The sequence below is a fragment of the Paroedura picta genome, chromosome 10 (assembly GCF_049243985.1).
Source record: "Paroedura picta isolate Pp20150507F chromosome 10, Ppicta_v3.0, whole genome shotgun sequence".
NCBI lineage: Eukaryota > Metazoa > Chordata > Lepidosauria > Squamata > Gekkonidae > Paroedura > Paroedura picta.
The window spans coordinates 1914034-1937095 of record NC_135378.1 but is presented as its reverse complement, the minus strand read 5'-3'; the positions used below and the strand labels follow the sequence as shown (position 1 = coordinate 1937095).

General features: G+C 47.2%; 2 protein-coding genes across 14 annotated transcripts in view; one reads left to right on the top strand and one right to left on the bottom strand.

Annotated features, from left to right (window-relative positions):
* The window catches only part of TULP3 (TUB like protein 3), a 49773-nt gene extending 38184 nt beyond the window's left edge, over window positions 1-11589 (bottom strand). For 2 of the 5 annotated variants that reach the window (XM_077301617.1, XM_077301621.1), the window contains exons 1-2: window positions 11451-11589; window positions 2827-2878 (exon numbers count right to left, since the gene is read on the bottom strand). In XM_077301617.1, the coding sequence (XP_077157732.1) occupies window positions 2827-2878; window positions 11451-11494 (96 nt within the window). In that variant the 5' untranslated portion in view covers window positions 11495-11589. Of the gene's footprint in view, window positions 1-2826; window positions 2879-3461; window positions 4520-10800; window positions 10820-11450 lie in introns of those variants that run through there. The other 3 variants (XM_077301616.1, XM_077301618.1, XM_077301620.1) reach the window with 3 other exon arrangements.
* FOXM1 (forkhead box M1) overlaps window positions 1-23062 on the top strand; it is a 222687-nt gene that overhangs the window by 135641 nt on the left and 63984 nt on the right. For 5 of the 9 annotated variants that reach the window (XM_077301794.1, XM_077301792.1, XM_077301793.1 and 2 more), the window contains exons 1-2: window positions 14954-15070; window positions 19857-19970. The exons of 1 other annotated variant lie outside the window; for it this stretch is intronic. In XM_077301794.1, coding sequence (XP_077157909.1) covers window positions 19925-19970 — 46 coding nt within the window. In that variant the 5' untranslated portion in view covers window positions 14954-15070; window positions 19857-19924. Of the gene's footprint in view, window positions 1-14953; window positions 15071-16462; window positions 17026-19856; window positions 19971-22865; window positions 22934-23062 lie in introns of those variants that run through there. 3 more of the 9 variants (XM_077301789.1, XM_077301790.1, XM_077301787.1) reach the window with 3 other exon arrangements.

Here is a 23062-nt window from a genome sequence, read left to right as displayed (position 1 = left end):
GATGTCCCAGAGGAGTGGAAGAGAGCAAACGTTATTCCGATCTTCAAAAAAGGGAGGAAGGATGACCCGGGAAACTACAGACCAGTGAGTCTGACCTCTGTTGCGGGGTAAGATAATGGAGCAGATATTAAAGGGAGCGATCTGGAGGACAAATTGGTGATCCAAGGAAGTCAGCATGGATTTGTCTCCAACAGGTCCTGTCAGACCAACCTGGTTTCCTTTTTTGACCAAGTAACAGGTTTGCTGGATCGTGGAAATTCGGTTGATGTGGTTTACTTGGATTTTAGTAAAGCTTTTGACAAGGTTCCCCATGATGTTGTGATAGATAAATTGAAGGACTGCAATCTGGATTTTCAGATAGTTAGGTGGATAGGGAATTGGTTAGAGAATCGCACTCAACGAGTTGTTGTCAATGGTGTTTCATCAGACTGGAGGGAGGTGAGTAGCGGGGTACCTCAGGGCTCGGTCCTTGGCCCGGTACTTTTTAACATATTTATTAATGATCCAGATGAGGGGGTGGAGGGACTACTCATCAAGTTTGCAGATGACACTAAATTGGGAGGATTGGCAAATACTCCGGAAAATAGAGACAGAGTTCAACGAGATCTGAACACAATGGAAAAATGGGCAAATGAGAACAAGATGCAATTTAATAAAGATAAGTGTAAAGTTCTGCATATGGGTCAGAAAAATGAAAAGCATGCCTACTGGCTGGGGGATACGCTTCTAGGTAACACTGTGTGTGAACGAGACCTTCGGGTACTTCTGGATTGTAAACTAAACATGAGCAGACAGTGTGATGCAGCAGTAAAAAATGCAAATGCCATTTGGGGCTGTATCAACAGGGGTATCACTTCAAAATCACAAGATGCCATAGTCCCATTGTATACGGCACTGGTCAGACCACACCTGGAGTACTGTGTGCAGTTCTGGAGGCCTCACTTCAAGAAGGACGTCGAAAAAATTGAAAGGGTACAGAGGAGAGCGGCGAGGATGATCTGGGGCCAAGGGACCAAGCCCTATGAAGATAGGTTGAGGGACTTGGGAATGTTCAGCCTGGAGAAAAGGAGGTTGAGAGGGGACATGATAGCCCTCTTTAAGTATTTGAAAGGTTGTCACTTGGAGGAGGGCAGGATGCTGTTTCCGTTGGCTGCAGAGGAGAGGACACGCAGGAATGGGTTTAAACTACAAGTACAACGATATAGGCTAGATATCAGGAAAAATGTTTCACAGTCAGAGTAGTTCAGCAGTGGAATAGGCTGCCTAAGGAGGTGGTGAGCTCCCCCTCACTGGCAGTCTTCAAGCAAAGGTTGGATACACACTTTTCTTGGATGCTTTAGGATGCTTAGGGCTGATCCTGCGTAGAGCAGGGGGTTGGACTAGATGGCCTGTATGGCCCCTTCCAACTCTATGATTCTATGATTCTATGAATAGCAAATTTAATATATAATCGGACTAGGATTACAGAAACTTGAAACAAAGCAAAAAAAGTGTGGCACATATGAGAAATGCAAAAAATATTACAAAAGTAGAAGAAAATATGTTGGGAGCAAGTTAATCCATACAGACAGTTAAAACCCAGTCTTCTTCTTTGTAAAAAGCAACCCCCTGTCATAATAGATGCCTCTAACCCTGGCAGAAGTGCCCTTCTGAACATTTCTTTTGTGTGTAATTTGTGGAAAGAGAGAAGTGTGGGGACCCTCCTGGCTTCTTCAGACAGGCCATTCTGCAAGGTAGGGATCACAACGGAAAAATACACATGCTATTGATCTTGGCCATTTGGCACCCCCAAAAGACAAGCAAAGCTGCCACGGAGAGGCAGTTTGGCAGATATGAGTGCCTGAGGCTAGAACAGCCTTCACGTGTGAAGACCTCTACAGTCTGGGATCCACACAACAGCAGTACTGACCAAGCAGTGATCTCGGGGCTCTCTCAGCCTCACCCACCTCACAGGGTGTCTCTTGTGGGGACAGGAAAGGGAAGGCAACTGTAAGCCACTCTGAGACACCTTCGGGTAGAGAAAAGTGGCATATAAGAACCAACTTCACTACTACTGCTGCTGCTGCTGCTGCTTTCTCCTCCTCCTCCTCCTTTAATATTAAGCACTTTGCTGTTCTCATTGTCACGCACACTGTCGCTGAATTTTATATCACTGGTCCTACTGCACTACTCTTTGGACATCTTGCCCTGTATGATTATGCTTATGGGTTAACTAGTGGAGAATTCTGGGCAGGTCGGGGGAGGTGGGACTGGTTTTTAAATAGTTTTGAACTGTGTTTTTATTGTTGCATTTGATTGTTGTGAAGAACCTTGAGCCTGCTTGTGGGGAGGGGTGGTATAGAAATCTAATACATTAAATAAATAAAACTGATCAGAATTCAACTTTAAAACTTAATAGTATTTCCATGAAACCAGGGATAGGAAAACTCATAGAACATATGGGGGGGGGTGTTTCTTCTGAATCATCTAAATAACAAGTTTAAACTTTGGAGGGGAATGGTCACAAAACGGCCACTAGCAGAAGTCTTCTGCTGCTACAAGTCAGCTGCAGCTTGTCCTCCATTGTGCTGAAGGTCTGGAGCCTGTTCGGCAATCCCTGATTCTCTGGGCCAAGGCAGGAAGATGGCAGTGAATCTCCCCTCCAGCCTGACATGAGCACCAATCAGAATCTCCAAAGTGTTAAAATGGCTTAAAATTATCCTTCGTTACACACAGGCCCACCCTCTTCCCCTCTGCTGGTATCAGCAACTGCTGAAAACACATGACTAGCCAGCCCCAGACCAGTGAAATTTATATGCCCCCACTAAATGCTATTGCACAGATTACCTGGTTCTCCAATTTCAGTTGCCGCAGTTTCAAAATTTCATCATCAAAGCCACTGGGAAGGAAGAGAAATGCAAGTATTAGCATTTCTGTGGAAACTAAACTGCATCACACAATAGGGTACATTTTACAAACTGATCATAGATGTTTAGCTCTGCCTTGGTGTTTAGGGGAGCATTCACATGTCAGCATTCACCCTTTTTCCATGTTTTCCCCCATTTTGTTGTGATCATTCAAAAACCTGGTTTGATACAATTTCTTTGGAATGATCACAATCCAGATATACAGGAATATAAGACATGCTGGATCAGACCAATGGCCCATCCAGTCCAACACTTTGAAATACTGGCTAAAACCCAGGTGCTATCAGGAGGTCCACTAGCAGGCCCAGAACGCAAGAAGCCCTCCCACGGTGGCCCCCCAAACACCACGAATGCCAACACCCCTGCCCCAGACAGAGTGTCCCATCTACACCTTGTAGCTCAGAGCCAATCTTCTCTTGAAGCAACCTAGGACTATGGCTGCCACCACTTCCCGTAGCACTGAATCCCACGTCTTAATTACTCTTTGAGCCAGTGTGGTGATGCAGTTAAGAGTAAATAAATACATAAATAAATAATCCCCATTATAGCACTTGCCTTTTTAAATTGCAGTGACACACTGAGTCAACCTCTTCAGTGAGTTATCTACCATGGCTGCAAGACCTTGCTCCTCGTCAGGTACCGCCAGTTCAGATTCCATCACCATCTATTTAGGATTTTTGGCTCCAATGTGTATCACTTTGTACTTGCCCATGTTGAATTTCATTCGCCAGTCTTCCCTGGCTCTCATCACCCTGAACAACTTAGTGTCATTGATAAACTTAGCCACTTCACTGTTTACTAGGGCTCTGCAGTCTATCCAACCCAACAAAACCCTCCAAAAACACCTTCCCACTATTTTCCTAGTATTTCTTCAGCTTGATATAGTCAGTATTTAATTGGCTCTCTGAAAAGGCTGGGACTGAAAGGCACAAAAATATTCAGAATTTTTCAGGACTGCATGCAAGAGGCTCTTTGCCCTTTTGGACTGAACTCCCTCTTGGATTCCGCTCCCAGTTCACTCGCAGGCTCATAGCTTGCAGAAAGCCCTTTCAATGCCCTATTTTAAAAACTGGAGGGTGGAGGCAGGAGAAGTGAGCCCAGCCACGATTAACTATGCTGCACTGAGCAATGTGCTCCAGGAAGCACAGGCACTCCTTGGGCACACTTCCCCAGCAGCCCAGACAGCAGAAGCGAGCCCAGTCAGCGTCTCTTGTGCCACACAACGCAATGCGCTGGGCAACAAACTCTGCTAAGGGTCCAGAGTCAGGCAACTTCCTGCCCTGCCTGACCAACAAAGTCCTTTTTCAAATGGTGGAAGAACTTACAAGAGGCTCGGCCATAGTCAACTTAAGACTAACCAACAGGCAAGAGTAGTTGCAATGGTGTTTCATCAGATTGGAGGGAGGTGAGCAGTGGGGTGCCACAGGGTTCGGTACAGGGTCTCATATTTTTAAACATTTTTATCAATGAGGAGTGGAGGGACTACTCATTAAATCTGCAGGTGACACCAATTTGGGAGGAGTAGCAAACATCCCAGAAGATAGAATTCAACAAGATCTGGACATATTGGAAAAGTGGGCAAATAAGAACAAGATGCAAGCCAAGTGGGTCACAAAAATGAAAAGATTGCCTACTGGATGGGAGATACACTTCCGGGTAGCAGCGTGTGTAAACATGACCTTGAGGTACTTGTGGACTTTAAGCTAAATATGAGCAGACACCTTGATACAGTGGTAAAAAAGGTGAATGCAGTCTTGGGCTGAATCAACAAAGGCATCACAATGGAACTGCAAGATGTTATAGTTCCTCTGTAAGCCACCTGGAATTCTATATGTAGTTCTGGAAACTTCACTTCCAAAAGGACATGGACAAAATTGAGAGGGTGCATAGGAGCCCTATGAGGAAAGGCCGAGAGACCTGGGAATGTTCAGCTTGGAGAAGAGGAGATGAGATAGGACACTTATTGTCTTTCTGTATTTGAAAGGCTGTCACTTGGAGTAGGGCAGGGAGTGGTTCCTGTTGGCAGCAGAGGAAAGGACCCACAGTAATGCCTTTAAACTACATGTACAACAATATCTGCTAGATATCAGGAAAAATATTTTCACAGTCAGAGTGGAATCAGCTGCCTAAGGAGGTGGTGAGGTCCCCCTCACTGGCAGTCTTCCAGCAGTGGCTGTGTTGAGCAGGGGGTTAAGGCTAGATGGCTGGCGTTATCCCCTTCCAACTATGATTCCAATTTGCCCCGTGCCACACAACAGTCCCTAGGGCTGGATTTTCTTGTAGTCCAGTTTAAACCTGACTGCAGGAGAAGCAAGATCTTCTCTTTCAGCCCAGTTTAAACCAAACTGCAGAAGGGAATCCAGTCAGGATCTGCTGCAGCGTACTTTAAATCATGCTACAGGAAAAGCTACATAATCTGTTATTTTTATTCTTGGGTCTATTGGACCTGGAAAAATTTAGGATTTCAAAAAAATCCCAGATCTGAATACCACAATGCTACTGGAATCCAGGATATTTTTTTCTGAAATACTGCATTTTATTTATTTATTTTTTGCAACAGACTGGAACCGGAAAATACCAGACTGAAAAAAACCTGCACAGCCCTACTGCTTATGCCCCACTCTAAATCATTAACAAACTAGTTAAATAGCAAAAGACCCTACAGTAACACACTGCTTACCACCTTTCACTGTGAAACCCACACATTTATCCTCACTCTGTTTCCTTTTAATTAACCAGGAAACAAGAGGACTTATCCTCTAATCCCACAGTTTCACTTTTAGTTTCCTTAGGAGCCTTTGATGAGGAACTTTATCAAAAGCTTTTGGGAAGTTAAGGTAACTGGTCACCCTCATCAACATGTTTACTCACCCCCTCCAAGAACTCTAAAAGGTTAGTGAGACAATCTATGCTGATTCTTCCTCAGTAGCTTTTCATAGAATCATAGAGTTGGAAGGGTCCATAGAGGCCATCTAGTCCAACCCCCTGCTCAACGCATCCTAAAGCATCCAAGAAAAGTGTGTATCCAACCTTTGATTGAAGACTGCCAGTGAGGGGGAGGTCACCACCTCCTTAGGCAGCCTATTCCACTGCTGAACTACTCTGACTGTGAAAATTTTTTTCCTGATATCTAGCCTATATTGTTGTACTTGAAGTTTAAACCCATTACTGTGTGTCCTCTCCTCTGCAGCCAACAGAAACAGCATCCTGCCCTCCTCCAAGTGACAACCTTTCAAATACTTAAAGAGGGCTATCATGTCCCCTCTCAACCTCCTTTTCTCCAGGCTGAACATTCCCAAGTCCCTCAACCTATCTTCATAGGGCTTGGTCCCTTGGCCCCAGATCATCTTCGTCGCTCTCCTCTGTACCCTTTCAATTTTATCTACGTCCTTCTTGAAGTGAGGCCTCCAGAACTGCACACAGTACTCGAGGTGTGGTCTGACCAGTGCCGTATACAATGGGACTATGACATCTTGTGATTTTGATGTGATGCCCCTGTTGATACAGCCCAAAATGGCATTTGCCTTTTTTACCGCTGCATCACACTGCCTGCTCATGTTTAGTTTACAATCCACAAGTACCCCAAGGTCTCGTTCACACACCGTGTAACCTAGAAGCGTATCCCCCATCCAGTAGGCATGCTTTTCATTTTTCTGACCCAGATGCAGAACTTTACACTTATCTTTATTAAATTGCATCTTGTTCTCATTTGCCCATTTTTCCATTTTGTTCTTAAGTGTGCTACTAATTCTACTTTTAATAATGGATTTCACCAACTTACCTAGTACTGATGTTAAAGTGACTGGACCGCAATTTCCTGATATCTTCTGGAACTATTTTTAGCTGCCTTATAGCTAACTTCCGGTCCTTGGGACTGGAAGCAGATCTTAGTGGTAGATGGCATATTTTTATCAGGAGATCCACAGCTTAGTTCTTTCAGGATTCTTGGCTCTATGCCATCTGGGCCCAGTGATTTGTCCTTTTTCTAATTTGTCCTTCAGTCACAGGACCTCCTTGCTCATCACCTCAATCCAGCTTTTGTCTTTCAACACCCCTTTTGAAAATGGAGGCTGGGAAGTGAGCAAGCAACTCTTTCTTTCACAGCGAAGGGAGAGGCAAACCATACATTTCTCTTCTTCTTCGTCAGTTCCATATCATTCTTCAGTAATCCTTTTACCCCTTGATCATCTAAGAGCCCACTGCTTCCTTGGCTGGTTTTCAGCTCTGAACGTATTTGACAACATTTTTATTATTGGGATTATGTTTTTTGCAATGTGCTCCTCCTAGTCCCTTTTTGCCTGTCTGATTCCTAACTTGCACTTTATTTTCTACTTTATTTAACTCACTCAGAAGACTAGACTTCCACCACTTGAAGGATTCCTTCTTACCTTCTACTGCTTCCATTACTTTGTTCATTAACCACTGAGAACTTCTTTATACCTATTTGTACCTTTCCGAACCTACCAGCATACATTTTATCTGAGTTGCCAGCATTGTAGTCTCCAAGGTTCTCAAGGCAATTTGACCCTCTTTTCCTTTAAATTTCACAATCCCACTCATTTGAGAGAAGTTACCCCTTCTAAAAGAAATTTGGCTGTGTTGGTATTTTTGGACAACTCTCTATTTACACAAATGCTAACCTTAATACTGTTATGTTCCCAACTGGTGTAGTGTCTCTACACTAATGCGCAGAGTATGGGAAATAAGAACTAAAAGTCCAAATAACAAACCCAATAGGATTAATAATAGGATTGAGGGGTACAACTTATTTAAGAGAGACAGACAAATAAATAAAGGGGCAGTAGTAGTACTATATATTAAGAATGTATATACTTGTAAAGAAACACATGTATCTGAGCATGAGAATTCTGACCACCCAAAATAATATATACTGATCCAATCAATTTGTCAGTGCTTACAATCATGTAATTATTTTGCTGTTTTGTTTTTTTTAACCATCCCCTTACCTTTGATCTGGTGGGAGATAAGAATTAAGCCATGGAAACCATGTGCTAGTTCTCATTTATAAAAATGCTTCTGGCCCTTTTGATTATGTGCTGATACTTTTAAACAAAAGCTGTGAAACATCTTCTGGTGGAGTTAGAAAATGGAAGGCTGAGGCAAGGAAACCATAAGAACACTTTTGCATGCATTGCTAGGGTGAATGCCTCTGCACTTGTGACAATAACTACACAGAGAATCCACGTAGACACAGTCACGGAAACACTTTCAAAATCTACTTCTAACTGCTAACACATACATAAATATTTAAAGTACAGGAGGCTCAAATGTTCATGCCTCTCCAGTTGACTACACCAATATATGTGGACATAAAGTATCTAAAACCCGAAAGGGGTTTTTCACTGAACTTACCAATTTTACCAGAACATGGGTTGATAGCTAGTTGGAATGGCTTCAAAAAATAATAGACAAATTCGCAGTGGGCCAGATAATCACACCACTATCATAATGAAGTCTCTGGCCTCCATGCAAATCTTGAAAATAGGAAATTGGGCCCTCTGCAGAGAAGGCCGGGAGTGGCCTCTACCTTCCTGGGGTGTGATCAGCTTAAGCCAGTCTACAAGCCTTAACTGTCACTTCTAGCTTTGACAATTTTCTTCTAGTGAAGAGCACAGTGAGTTATTTTATTTCTGTTCCTTACTTACTTTTATTATTTCCTATCATTTCAAACCATAGGTTGGTAGGATTTGAAAAAAGAAAAGAAAAACAAATCACTGAGTCATTAAATATTTTTAAATATTACAAAACATGTGTAAGAAATTTAGTAACAGTTTGCAAAATCCATATCATTAGAAAACAGCAATTTCAAGATAATGTAATTACTAGAAACTAAACAAGAGAATTAAGAAAAGCTCCCATTATACCCTGCCTGGCTTCCACAAAGAAGGGACAAGGTAACAACACATGTAGGACAGTTTCCATTGTTCCAAAAGCAGAGGAACACTTCTTTTCCATCCAGGGAATGTTGAGCCTTCCAATATATGCAGCTTTTGGAAGCAAATAGCTTCTTACAAATAACATTAAAGTCTTTATTTAGGGTTTTGCATAGTGTTCCAGTACATGTCAACCATAACACATTCCCCTATTTTATTTGGATAGTGAATTCATTGTTAAGAATCAAAGCTATGAAAAATCATAATGGCCAATTATACACGGGAGGGATAAGCTGGGCCAGCACTGACATATCAGTGGGGCAAATCTCTGCAGACGTACGTCACCATCAGCCTCCTAGCCCTGGCCCACTTTAGGGCCTCTGATGCCCGGCGTTCCTGCCTACGGAGTCCCTGCAGGCTGGAGGAAGAGCAGGGTTTTCTTCTTCTCATAGACTCTTTCCAAATGAAAAATTGGACAAATTGAGAGACCAGCCCACAGGGAAAAAGGCCTATGACATATCTTATCATTTCTTGGGATGTGGAAGCTAAGCACGGTTAGTAGTTAGATAGGAACTACCAAGGAAGAAAAAGCTTTGCCCATGAGGCTGGGAGTTCAATCCCAGCAGCCGGCTCAAGGTTGACCCAGCCTTCCATCCTTCAGAGGTTGGTAAAATGAGTACCCAGCCTGCTGGGGGTAAATGGTAATGACTGGGGAAGGCACTGGTATTGAATCTGCCATGAAAATGCTAGAGGGCATCACCCCAAGGGTCAGACATGACTCGGTGCTTGCACAGGGGATACCTTTACCTTTACCAAGGAAGATTCTACAGAGGGAGGCAATGGCAAACTGTATTTGCTTAATCACTTGCCTTGAAAGTCCTATGGAAAGATTGGCCAAATGGCAGCTATCCAGATGCTCATAAACTCCAATTACCATTAGCCCCTGCCAGCATGACCAATTGGCAGGAACTCATAGTAACTGTAGTCTGTGGACATCTGGAGAGCCACCCCTGCCCTATGCGGTTGCCATAAGTCAGCTGTGACTTGATGGTACTTTACACACATGCATACAGCTTTTCAAGGCATAGTTTTTTACGCTGTGAAAATGTATACCATCGCAAAGGCTGAGGCCTTTTGCAGCTTTTCCAGTTAAAAACTGGGAAGTATGAGTGCAAGAAAAACTTCCCTATTAAATATTTTCTCTTTTTTGAGAAAAACTTTGTCTTACAAAGATTCTCTTCATACATTCGAAACATACAACATGAAGAAGTATACATTCCGTCATTTTTTCCAACAGAAAAATTGTTGCTTTGAAGCACTGCAAAAACAAACAAAATATTTTGTACTGTAAATGGATGCATTTCCAATTTCTTGTTCAAATATAAATCTTACAACATAATCAGACCAACGAAGATTTATTCAAGGCGTGAGCTTTCAAGTGCAAGCACTCTTCGTCAGACTAAGAGTGCTTGCACTCGAAAGCTCACGCATTGAATAAATCTTTGTTGATCTTAAAGTTGCTACTGGACTCTGATTTTATTGTGCTACTTCAGACCAACATGGCTATTCATTTGAGTCTAATTCTAACAACAATCAATCTGCTGTAATGAGATTTATGGAGTTGTGTTTTCAAATGTTGTAACGTTTATCTTACTAACCAAACATGTTTGTGGTCTCACTTTTGTGACTCTGAGAGGATATCTATCCAAATAATCCACTTTCTTTAGTTTACTACAGAATGTTTTTTTGCCTTCAACTTCTTTTCCCCAGCTTCTCAAGTTCCATCTCGGTCTTAAGTATTATGTGTGCTTGCAATTTTTCTTATCGAAAAATAAAGATGGTTATAGTGCTATATATATGCTACACGGTACTGTTTTAAATACTAACTAGGTAATTAGTGGTACATTTTATGTTGTTCAGACAGAAAATGAAGTTCAGGAAAGTCAGTATTGCACATATTGTAATTTTCCTGAACATTCCCATTCCTGTTTCTTTCGTACCTTCAAAATGTCCATAATTTTACATCTGTGCTGGAAAGCAAAGTTTATTTTATATTCAGCATAGTTTGCATTACAGTGAGTCCGTGCATGCAGTCGCTATCAGTCTTTAAAGAGTTGAAGTCCTATTGTTTGTGGAGGGGGATTCAAAAAACAATTTCTTTCAAAAAAAATAATAAAACGGGGGGGGGGAGAACAAGGGTCCAGCCACCAAATAGCCCGATGTTCACCCCCGCCCTCCCCACCGGCCCAGGGGCTGACCAAAGTGGCGCCCCCCCCCCCGCCGCCGCCGCCGCCGCCGCCGCCGCACAGATGCCCATGCCGGCTCCCTCCCCCCCCACCCCCCACCCCCGTTGGGCTACGGAGCAGGCGCCGGGCATTAGCAAGACCAGGGCCGGGCGAACCGGGGCCCGCCAGAGGTCCGTGGACTACGATTCCCATGAGCCCCTGCCGGCCCTGCAGTCCGCGGACCTCTGGCGGGCCCCGTTCGCCCGGCCCTGAGCGAGACCTGGCCTGCAGAGGGCCCATCTCGCTCCTCGGCTTCCCGGGCACCGAAGGAGGCCGAAAAGGCGGCGGCCTTCTCCTCCCCCCACCACAGCCCGGCGAGGACGGCCGCCCCGCAGGCCACACGCGACCCCCGCCCGCGGCCTTACCCAGCCCCGAGGCGAGGACAAGTCAGCCCGCGCGCGTCCGCCATCCCGCCGTTGCTATGGGAACCGCGCAGGGCGGCAGTGGGCGGGCGGCGGCGCCCCGGCCAGCCAGCCCCGCCCCAAGCTCTCCCGCCATTGGGCGAGGCCAACATCCGGGCTTCCTATCGCTGCTCCGCCCAGCCTGACTCCGCGCCCGCTCCGGGGCCCACGCATGCGCAGCAGGCCTCGGTGAGCTCGGCGCGTCTTCCGTGGCGGCCCGGCAGAGTCGGCCTGAGGCCTCTATCTGCCGCTGGTGCTCCCTTCACTGCCGGGCCGGGGGCGCCGCTTTTGCATAATGCCGCCGAGCCCACCTTCCAATATAGTCTCCGCTTTTTTCCTGGCAGAAGGAGATCTCGGGGAATCCGGGAAGATCTCCAGCCACCGCCTGGAGGTTGGCAACTATGCTGGATGCATCAAAACTTTCTTTTTTTAATGGGACATTTTATTTACTTATTTATTTTTCAATTTATTTCCCACCACTCCCTAAGCGGCTCGTGTTGGGTCACAATGTCTTAAAGATGTCTTAAAACCGCCATTAAAAGACTTAAAATCCATCACAGCATGGCGGCAGCAAAAAAGATCCCCTTCCTACCCCCATTGCTAAGGGGGAGCCGAGAAGGAGGAGGCCGATGATGTACAAGAAGCGCGGGGGGGGGGGGAAGCCATCGGTGTACCTCGCCGACCCCAGCCTCGACCGTGGACCCGGCGGAAGAGCCCCGTTTTGCAGGCCCTGCGGAACGCCGAAAGATCCCGCAGAAATACAGAATGACAATCCCAGGAGAAACAAGCCATTATTTCTTCCTTGTTCCTTATGGGAAGGGAGTAAAAGTCGGATCTGCATGGATCCTCATGGCTCCAACACTTTTTAGGAGTAATCTCAGAATCCTAGAGTTGGAAGGGACCTCATGGGTCATCTAGTCCAACCCCCTGCACTATGCAAAACACTTAGCAAACTCTTAACAAATCCAGCATCAAATCACATGTGGAAGCCAGGACTGACGACTGGACTACTAAAAGATTGATCTAACACTTCTGGATGCTGCAGCAGCACAAAAATATGAACCCAAAACACTGGCCCTCCTGAATTCATACGATGTTTATATTGAAATTAAATTAAGCCAGCTTTATACTGTAGAACAGCCTTTCTCAACTTCTTTACCTTTAAGAAACCCCTGAAACATTTTTCAGGACTCGGGAAACTGCAGAAGTGACATAATCATGCAGAATGTGCTTGGAAAGCATCGCTGTGGACATGCCCCCTCAGGGCCCTGCCCCCTCCAGGCACATCACTGGCCATTTGGGGAGGGGTGGCTGTGTTGACATTACCACATCTGGTCATATGATAAATTTATTTATTTTATTTATATACTGCCACTTTTTCTAACAGTTAAAAAAATATATATATTAAAATGAATTAACACCCCTCCATTTGAGAAACCCCAGGGTTTCATGGGACCCTGGTAAAGCAAGCCGGCTGTAGACCACCAAGGGTCCATGGTAGCTCCGGAGGGGTCTGTGGCCTTTCCCCTCCTTCCTTAATAGGCTGAGCTGTGGTTGTAAAAATAAAAGGGGAAGAGTGGGCTGGGTTGTGCTCTGTGAAGTCTTGCCTGTCTTCTCAGCTCCTGCCCTCCTTTCAAGCCAACACGAGGCAGAGCCACTGTAGGAGTAGTAAAGGCAGGGAGAGGGAGCAAAAGGAGGGAAAAGGTGGTGATGTCACTTCCGGTGTGTGTGGCATGAAGGCATGGCCAGCTGACACCACTTCCGGGGGTCCTCAAAGCCTGTCCTCAAACATTTATTTCAGGGGCTTCCCCACAGTCAAAAGGTTGAAAAAGGCTGTCTTGGACTGTAGCCGGCACCAGAAAAATCACAGACAGGGTAAAAGCTGGAACAGGCTGGAACGGAGACTAAACCAACAAGAGCAACACTACAGAAGTGGGGATGCATGACACACATTTCCTAGCAGTAAAGCCCACTGCGTTCTCTAATGCAACGGTGCAAGCTAACGGTTTGGGCTCATACATTATATCTGCAAGTTCTTTTGGACTCAGTTCATCTGGTATTTATGAAGTGGCCCTACTTGGCCACAACTCCCATCTCTCGTCATTTGGTTTTGCACGATGCCCCTTGCAAGAGAAGACTGAGGAGAAGCAGGAAGTGAGCAATTCAATCTTCTCTTTGTCACGGCTACAAGGTCACTTTCTGGTCCCCGCAATGGTCCTACCACGTCACTATTCTCTTACTTTGAATATGATTAAAGAACCCTTTCTTCTTGTTTTAGCAGTTCTTGCTAGCCTAAGTTTCATACTGAGCTTTAGCTTTTCTAACACTCTCCCTACAAGTATTGGTTATTGTTTATATTCCTTCTTGGCTATAACGCCCTTCTTCCATTTCCTAAATGAGTTTTTTTATCATTTAATTATTTTTAAAGCTATTTATGGAGCTATCTTGGTTTCTTTACGTTCCTCCCAGTTTTTCTTCTCAACGGAATTGTCTGCGATTCTTCCTTCTATATTTCACTTTTGAGAAACTTCCCACCTTCTTAGACTTCCATCTCCTTGAGTTTTTCTGACCATGGGATTCTACCAAACATAACTTTAAGTTTGTTAAAATTTGCCCTCCTGAAGTGCAGCCTGTGTGTGAGAAAAGTACAGCTTTTCCCTTTCCCAAGATCATAAAGGCCAAAATCACATGGTCACTACTACCAAGCATGCCCACAACTTTTACCTGGTCAACCAGTTCCTTATTGGTGAGAATAAAGTCTTAAACAGCAGACCCCCCGGTTGCCCCTCCCACTTTGTGGGAAATGAAGTTGTCAGCAAAACAAGTCACGCATTTATTGGACTTCTAATTTTACCAGAGCTGGTCTTCCAACAAATGTCTGGGTAACTGAAATCCCCACAACCTCTCTCTTGTCTCCTTGAGATTTTTGTAATCTGGTCTACAAGCATGGTGAGGTGGTGGATTCTGCTTCTTTGGAAGTTTTAAGCAGAGGCAAGATAGTCATCTGGCAGAAATGCTGAGGTTATGAGCTTAGGCAGATGGGGAGTGGGTGGGCAGGAGGGGGTGTTTGTCTCTTGTGGCCCTTCCTTCCATGCCCAGGGAATGGCTGATCTCCTCTGTGAGATGGGAGGTGAATGTTCTGTAAGCCAGGCTGGATTCTGGAGATTTTTGGTGGTGGGGTGTGTGTGTGTGGGGGGTCACTGTGGGTGGGCAGGGAGCTATGAGTTCTTGCAGTGTGCAGGGGTGGACTAGATGACCTTGGGGATCCTTCCAACTCTGTGATTTTGACCGCCCCCCCTCCCAGTTTGCGCCCATGGGCAAGAGGAGGCCGCCGGGGCCGGGGGCGGTTGCAGGCCGGGGGCGCGGGCGCGTGCCCGCGGCTGCTCCTCCCGCCGCCTTCTCCCAGCAGAGGGCGCCCTTCGCACGTCCCGGCCTCCCACGGCCGCACCCATTGGCCCCGCGAGCCCACGTGACTCCCCTAGGCTGCCGGGCGCGAAATTCAAAAGCTCTGCGGAGGGGAGCAGCGGGAGCAGCGCCGCCGAGGGAGGAGGAGGAGGAGGATGCCGCCGCCCCCCCGCGCGCCCGTGAGTCCCCCCCCGAGCCCCCCCCCTTGCGAGGCTCCTTGGCCGGCGCCCTCCGTCCCGGCGCCCTTGGGCTCGCCCCTCCGCCTCCCAGCAGGCGGGCTCGGGGGGCGGCGGCGGCGGCGGGGGCGGGTGGAAGAGCCCGCTTGGCCTCTCGCCCCCCCCCCCAGGAAGGCCCTTGGGCGGCGCAGCGCCGGGGGAGCCGCAGCGCAGGATGCCGCGCCTCTCTTGCCCTTGCTAAGGGGAGCCGGGGGGGGGGGGAATGGGGAAGGGCCGTTTTCCACCCACCGCCACTCCCGGTGGCTTCTCCCTATTTTTTCATAAAAATGCTGGAAATTCTGAGAGCGCTAAAACCAATGAATCCCATGAAATGGGTAAAATGCTTTAAAAGGCAAGATTAACATGCTGTGGACATTTACAGTTCTTAAATCAAGGATTTTTTTCAACAACTAGAAGGATATGTTGGAGTGCTTAGGCGCATAGACTGCTAATCTGCTGAGCCAGGTTCGATTCCTCGGTCCCCCACATGCAGCCAGCTGGGTGACCTTGGGCTCAGCACAGCACTGAGAAAACTACTCTGACCAGGCAGCGATATCAGGGCTCTCTCAGCCTCACCCACCCCACAGGGTGTCTGTTGTGGGGAGAGGAAAGGGAAGGCGACTGTAAGCTGCTTTGAGACTCCTTCGGGGAGAGAAAAGTGGCATATAAGAACCAACTCTTCTTCAGTAATCTCTGGGCTCTCCCATCCTCCCCTCCCTCACAGGGGGTCTGTTGTGGGGAGAGGAAGGGAAGGCGACTGGAAGCCACTTTGAGCCTCCTTCGGGTAGGGAAAAGTGGCATCTAAGAACCAACTCTTCTTCTTCAGTAATATCTGGGCTCTTTCAGCCTCATCTCCCTCACAGGGTGTCTGTTGTGGGGAGAGGAAAGGAAAGAGGATTGGAAGGCACTTTGACTCCTTCGGGTGGAGAAAAGCGGCATCTAAGAACCAACTCCTCTTCTTCATGAGGAAAGAATGCAGGGCAAGTCTTCCCATTTTTGAATTGTCATTTCTCAAGCCCCTGTGACACAAATATTGGTTACGGGCCTGATAGCATGTAGCTTATCACCCTACCTTAAAGATAAAGGTCTCTCCTGTGCAAGCACCGAGTCATGTCTGACCCTTGGGGTGACGCCCTCTAGCGTTTTCATGGCAGACTCAATACGGGGTGGTTTGCCAGTGCCTTCCCCAGTCATTACCGTTTACCCCCCAGCAAGCAAGCTGGGTACTCATTTTACCGACCTCGGAAGGATGGAAGGCTGAGTCAACCTTGAGCCGGCTGCTGGGGTCAAACTCCCAGCCTCATGGGCAGAGCTTTCAGACTGCATGTCTGCTGCCTTACCACTCTGTGCCACAAGAGGCTCTCACCCTACCTTACTGGACTGCTAAAACAACAAGAAAGGGTTCTTTATTTATATTTAAAGTAAGAAAAAGAAAGGGGACATGGTAGGACCATTGTGAGGACACGAAAGTAGCATTGTAACAGGTGATGAAAAGAGGGCCAGGCTGCTCAAATCCAACTTCTCAGCTTTCTTTTCTGAGGGGAATCATGCTCAATGTGGCAAAATAATTTCACGCAGTGAGGGATGGGAGCTGTGATCTAGGATCCCTGCACGAGTAGTCCACAAATACCTGGTTTAAATAAAATTAAGTCTTCTGGGCCAGCTGAATTGTAGGGTATTATAAGAACTTGCAGATGTAATTTCTGAGGCTCTGTCCAGTATTTTTGTCAATTCATGGAGAACAGGTGAAGTGCCAGAAGATTCAAGGCAGGCAAACGTCCCCATCTTCAAGACGGGGAAAAGGAGGATCTGAGTAACTACCAAACCATCAGCTTGAGGTCTATAGCTGGCAAAATTTTAGAACAAATCTTCAACTTCAGCACATAGAGCAGATGGCTGTATGGCTTTCTCAAGAACAGGTCAGACTAACCTTATCTCACTTTTTTTGAGAAAGTTACTACCTTGCTAGATCAAGGGAATGCTGTGGATTTATTTTACCTTGATGTCAGCAAGCATTTCGATAACGTTCCACATTATATTCTTATAGACAAGTTGGTAAAATGTGGCATGAATCCCACTAGATGGATTGAGAACTGGTTGACAGATCACACCCAAAGGACAAGTGGAGAGCCTCAGGGATCTGTCCTTGGCCCTGTGTTGTCCAACATATTTATAAATGACTTGGATGAAGGGATAGACAGGGTCCTTATTAAATTAGCAGGTGACAATGAATCAGGGTTAGACAGGTTAGAAAATGGGACTAAAATGAATTTCAATAGTGACAAATGTAAAGTACATCATTTAGGTAGAAAAAAATCATATGTGCCCTATACGGTGGGTGAAACTTGTCTTGGCAGTAGTACATGTGAAAAGGACGTGTGGGTCTTGATAGAACATACACTGAACGTGACTCAGTAGAATTATGACTCAGTGGCTAAAAAGGCAAATGGGATTTTGGGCTGCATCAAATGGAGTATCGTGTCCAGATCACGGGAGGTGATGGTACCGCTTTACTCTGCTCTGGTTCGGCCTCACTTGGAGTCCTGTGTTCGGTTTTGGGCACCCCAGTTGAAGAGGGATGTTGGCAAACTGGAACGTGTCTAGAGGAGGGCAACAAAGATGGCGAGGCGTTTGGAGACCAAGACGTATGAGGAAAGGCTGGGGGAGCTTGGTCTGTTTAGCCTCAAGAGAAGGCAACTTAGGGTTGATATGATCACCATCTTCAAATATGTGAAGGTGTGTCCTATAGAACAGGGATCCGCAACCTTTTTTAGGCTGCGGACTGGTGTGTGGGGGAGGGCGATCTGCTGGCCGCGCATGCGAGTTTGCGCCATGCACGCTTGCGGCAGCGCATGGCGCAAACGCACATGCGTGGCCCTGCCACGCTTGCACCACTGGCTGTGCTTCCCTCTTCCCCCCCCCCCTCCCGTAAAAAGAAGCTTGCCGGGCCGCAAGCGAATCGGCCAGTTGGGTGGCTGATTTGCTTGCGGCCTGGGAAGTTTCTCACTGCGGGGAGAGGGAGCCGCGGCCCGGTGGTTGGGGACCACTGCTATAGAAGATGGAGCAGAGTTGTTCTCTGTTGCCCCAGAGGTCAAACCAGAACCAATCGGTTGAAATCAATCCAAAATAAGGTTTAGCTAAACCTCCGGAAAGAGCCTCTTGTGGCTCAGAGTGGTAAGGCAGCTGTCTGAAAGCTTTGCCCATAAGGCTGGGAGTTCAATCCCAGCAGCCGGCTCAAGGTTGACTCAGCCTTCCATCCTTCTGAGGTCGGTACAATGAGGACCCAGCTTGCTGGGGGGTAAACGGTAATGACTGGGGAAGGCACTGGCAAACCACCCCGTATTGAGTCTGCCATGAAAACGCTGGAGGACGTCACCCCGAGGGTCAGACATGACCCGGTGCTTGCACAGGGGATACCTTTACCTTTAAACTTCTGGAAGGCGTTCCTGACAGAACGGTTCCTCAGCAGAACAGGCTTCCTTGGCAGGTGGTGGGTTCGCCTCCTTTGGAAGTTTTAAGCAGAGGCAAGATAGTCATCTGGCAGAAATGCTGATGTTATTAGCTTAGGCAGATGGGGAGGGGGTGGGCAGGAGGGGATGTGCCAGCGCTTGTCTCTTGTGGCCCTTCCTTGCAGACCCAGGGAATTGCTGATTGCCACAGTGGGATGGGAGGTGGATTTCTACCAGGCCAGGCGGGTGTGGGGATCACTTGGCCATGAAATCACTGCAGGTGGGCAGGTTGTTGTGAGTTCTTGCATTGTGCAGGGTGTTGGACTAGATGTCCCTTCCAACTGTATAGTTTTGTGACTGAAAACATATCAGAAGGAGGTGGGACAGAAATCATTAAAACCTCAGAAGAAAATTATCGAAGTTTCATCCAGTGGGAAACAATGGTTTGAAATTAATTCAAAATAATTTTTGGTTGAACATATGGAAGAAGTTCCTGACAGTTAAAGCGGTTCCTCGGTGGAACTGGCTTCCTTGGGATGTGGTGGGTTCTCCATTTTTGGAAATTTTTAAACAGCCATCTGACGGGAGAGGCTGGTTCTGTAAAGGTTCAAGGGGGTGGCAGGTGACAGTGGATGAGCGAGAGGGTTGGGAGTGTCCTGCATGGTGCAGGGGGTTGGACTAGATGACCCAGGAGGTCCCTTCCAACTCTATGGTTATATGAAAATTAAAATTTAAAGAGTGATATGACCTTATAAGGTCATGTCAACTTCCCCTTACCTCCCCCCCAACGATAGGCTTGCAGGGGATGTAATGGGGAGGGGCTCTGATCATCCAAATGCTTGCTGGCCAAGGCTTGTCACACATGGTAGCGACTGGAGTCCAGCGGGGCAAGTACTCTCATTTTAACGGCGTTGGGCCAGTGGCAGGGGGTGATGGGACACTGGATGACTGGCCCAGTTGAGTAGGCCAGTGGGCCGTTTTAGGCCTTGGACTATCGGGGTGGGGGGGGGGGGGGCGATGGAGAGTGATGTCACATCTGGTGTGGTTTCTGGGTGATGTCACGTCTGGTGACATGTTGCTTCTCGGGGCGTGGCAGAGAGGTGTCGCTTGCTGCCATCACTTCCTGTGTTTCTCAAAGACTGAAGAATTTTTCAGGGGTTCTTCAATAGTAAAAAATTTTAAATATCGGGGGAAATTGAACAGTGGGGTGCCACAGGGCTCGGTACTGAATCTCGTAATTTTCTACATTTTTACTAATGATTTGGATGGGGGGGTGGGTGGACTTCTGATTAAATTTGCAGATAACACTAAACTGGGAGGAGTAGCGAACAGCCCAGAAGAAAGAGATAGAGTTCAATGAGATCTGAACATGCTGGAAAAGTGGGCGAATGAGACCTGGATGCAATTCAATATGGGTAAGTGCAGAGTTCTACATCTGGGAGATAAAAATGAGAAGCATGCCTACTGGATGGGAGAGACCCTTCTGGGTAGCAGTGTGTGTGAATGTGATCTTGGGGTATTTGTGGGATGTAAGGAATATATGCAGAAAGTGTGATGTGGCTGTAAAGAAGGCAAATGTTGTCTTGGGCTATATCAACAGAGGCATCGCATGAAAATCACATGATGTCATAGTCCCTCTGTGTACTGCATTGGTCAGACCCCAGCTGGAGTCCTGTGTGCAGTTGTGGAGGGCTCACATCAAAAAGGACATGGACAACATGGAGAGGGTTCAGAGGAGAGTGATGAGGATGATCCGGGGCCTGGGGACCGAGCCCTGGGAGGAAAGGCTGAGGGGCTTGGGAATGTTCGGCCTGGAGAAGAGGAGGCTGAGAGGGGGCAGGATGGCTCTCTTTACGTATTGGAAAGGTTGTCCCTTGGAGGAGGGCGTGGAGTGCTTCCGGTTGGCAGCCGAGGAGAGGCCTCACAGTAATGCTCTTTTCTGGTCTGCAAACAGTGACAGCCAATACCCTACTTCAAAGAAGATGCTTCTGTGCTTCAGAGGACGGGCAACGGGCAGCAGGGCAAAGTCTCACCCACTACTGTCATCAACTGATTATCCAGTTCTCTTCATGTAGAGACATTTATTGAACCCTAGATTTTCCCCATGCAATTCAATCTCAAGTGAACCCAAACAAATCCAAATTGCTGTTTTTTCCAATTTATCTCTGGAATCTGTTAACCATTTTCATTATGCTGTATGTTAACTGACCTTCACACTGTGCCAATAAGTATGAACTGATTACTGCCAATCCATGATATTGTATCTGAAGAAGTACGTGTGCACACGAAAGCTCATACCTTGGATAAAACTTTATTTATTTATTTGGATTTTTATACTGCCCATTCTTTATGGCTCTGGGCAGTTTACATGGAACACTGCATAAATTTACATGGAACATTATATAACATCTATAACATTATACAAATTTCAACAGAACATCACACATTTGTTGGTCTTAAAGATGACGCTGGACTCCAGATTTGTTGTGCTGCTTCAGACCAACACGGCTACCCACTTGAATCTAGGGCAGTGGTCCTCAACCTCCTTGATGCCGCGACCCTTTAATCCAGTACCTCCTGTTGTGGTGACCCCAGCCATAAAATGAGGCAAGTGTTCTTTCACAGAAATTAAACCAAAACTGGCCAATGGCGTGAAGATCCATGGTTCAGGATTGTATAAAAATTGATTTTTCCATGGGTTTCTCAGTTCAGTTCTGCCTCTTGTCCCGCTGAGCTGTGCTGCCACCTGGAGTGCCTGGCGGGAGGCTGCGTTGTGCTGGAGGCGCTGCTAGAGCGGCTGGTGGCTGAGCATGGGCACCTGCAGGAGGACCAGCAACAGTGGCAGCGCCCCCCCCCCATGCCAAGCTGCTCACCCCGTCGCGATCCCTGTGAAGGGCTTGTTTGACCTGCAAAGGGGTCCTGATCCCCACTGATCTAAAACAATACCAGCTAGATATGAGGGGGGGAAATGTTTCACAGCCCAAGTAGCTCAGCAGTGGCTGTCTCAGGAGGTGGGGAGCTCCCCTTCACTGGTGGTCTTCAAACAGAGACTGGAGAGATCCAGTTGATGGACTCATGACTGGGGCAAGGCAACCCTGACAGCAGTCTGTTCCACTGCCGAAGTACTCTGACTATAAGAATTTTTTTCCTGGTATCTCGCTGGTATCACCCTGCCAACTAAAGTGTGTCAAGTCAAGGCTCTAGTCTTCCCAGTTGCCATGTATGGCTGCGAAGGTTGGACCATAAGGAAGGCCGAACGTCAAAGAATTGAGGCTTTGAACTCTGGTGCTGGAGAAGACTCTTGCGAGTCCCTTGGACTGCAAGGCGAACAAACCCGTCAGTCCTAGAGGAGATTAGCCCTGACTGCTCCTTAGAAGGCCAGATCCTGAAGATGGAACTCAGATACTTTGGCCACCTCATGAGAAGGAAGGACTCCCTGGGGACGAGCCTAATGCTGGGAGCGATCGAGGGCAAAAGAAGAAGGGGACGACAGAGAATGAGGTGGCTGGATGGAGTCACTGAAGCAGTTGGTGCAAATTTAAATGGGGAATGGTAGAGGACAGGAAGGCCTGGGGGATCATTGTCCGTGGGGTCGCGACGGGTCGGACACAACTTCGCACCTAACAACAACATCTAGCTGGCACTCTTCTACATGAAGCGTAAAGCTGTTGCTGTGGGTCCCATCCTCTGCTGCCCATAGGAACCTTTCCCTGCCCTCCTCCAAGTGACGGCCTTTCAAATACTTAAAGAGAGCCATCTTGTCTCCTCTCGGTCTCCTTTTCTCCAGGCTGAACTTTCCCAGGCCTTTCCTCCCAGGCCTTGGTCCCCAGGCCCTGGATCATCCTCCTTGCTCTCTCCTGCGCCCACAGCCTCTGAAGGGACTGTTCCCTTGGGCAAGCCTCAGCGTCACGAGAGGCGTCTGCGGTTCCCTTTGACTGCAGCTGAGTAGCTGCCTTCAGGATTGCTGTATCACGGGCCCTCTAATTTACAGACGGTGAAAATCTACATTTTGTGTGATTAATTGCTTGGAAAGTGTTAATTTGGAAATAAAATGTGTAAGAGATTGTCAAGAAAATCCCTATTTGTCAATAGTCTTGCGTCATCCTCAGAAACCAAACGCAATACTGTTAACCGTCTTTGACTAACGTTTCTGCAGTTTAGGGGGGCCACCATAGCTTAAACGTGAGGGGAATAGAGCTGGCCAGGTTTTGAAGGCTCTTCTGCGGCACGCGGGGAGAGCGGGCCCAGCCGGTCTGCAGGCCCAGGAGGGTCAGTCGCTGTAACCTCCATGGAATGTTGGCGGGCTCTACTGGCTGGCCTTCGTAACGGCTCCAGAGAGACCATGGTGGAGGCATCAGCTGTGCTGGATCCTCAAGAGGTTAGCATTCACCCTTATCTGTCTGATGCTCTACCTAATGATAAAAAGAATTAGTGATACCGCTCTATCAGTGCCTGGCCTTGTTCCCTTGACGAGTGCCTGCTACCATGGTTGTTCATGAGCCATATT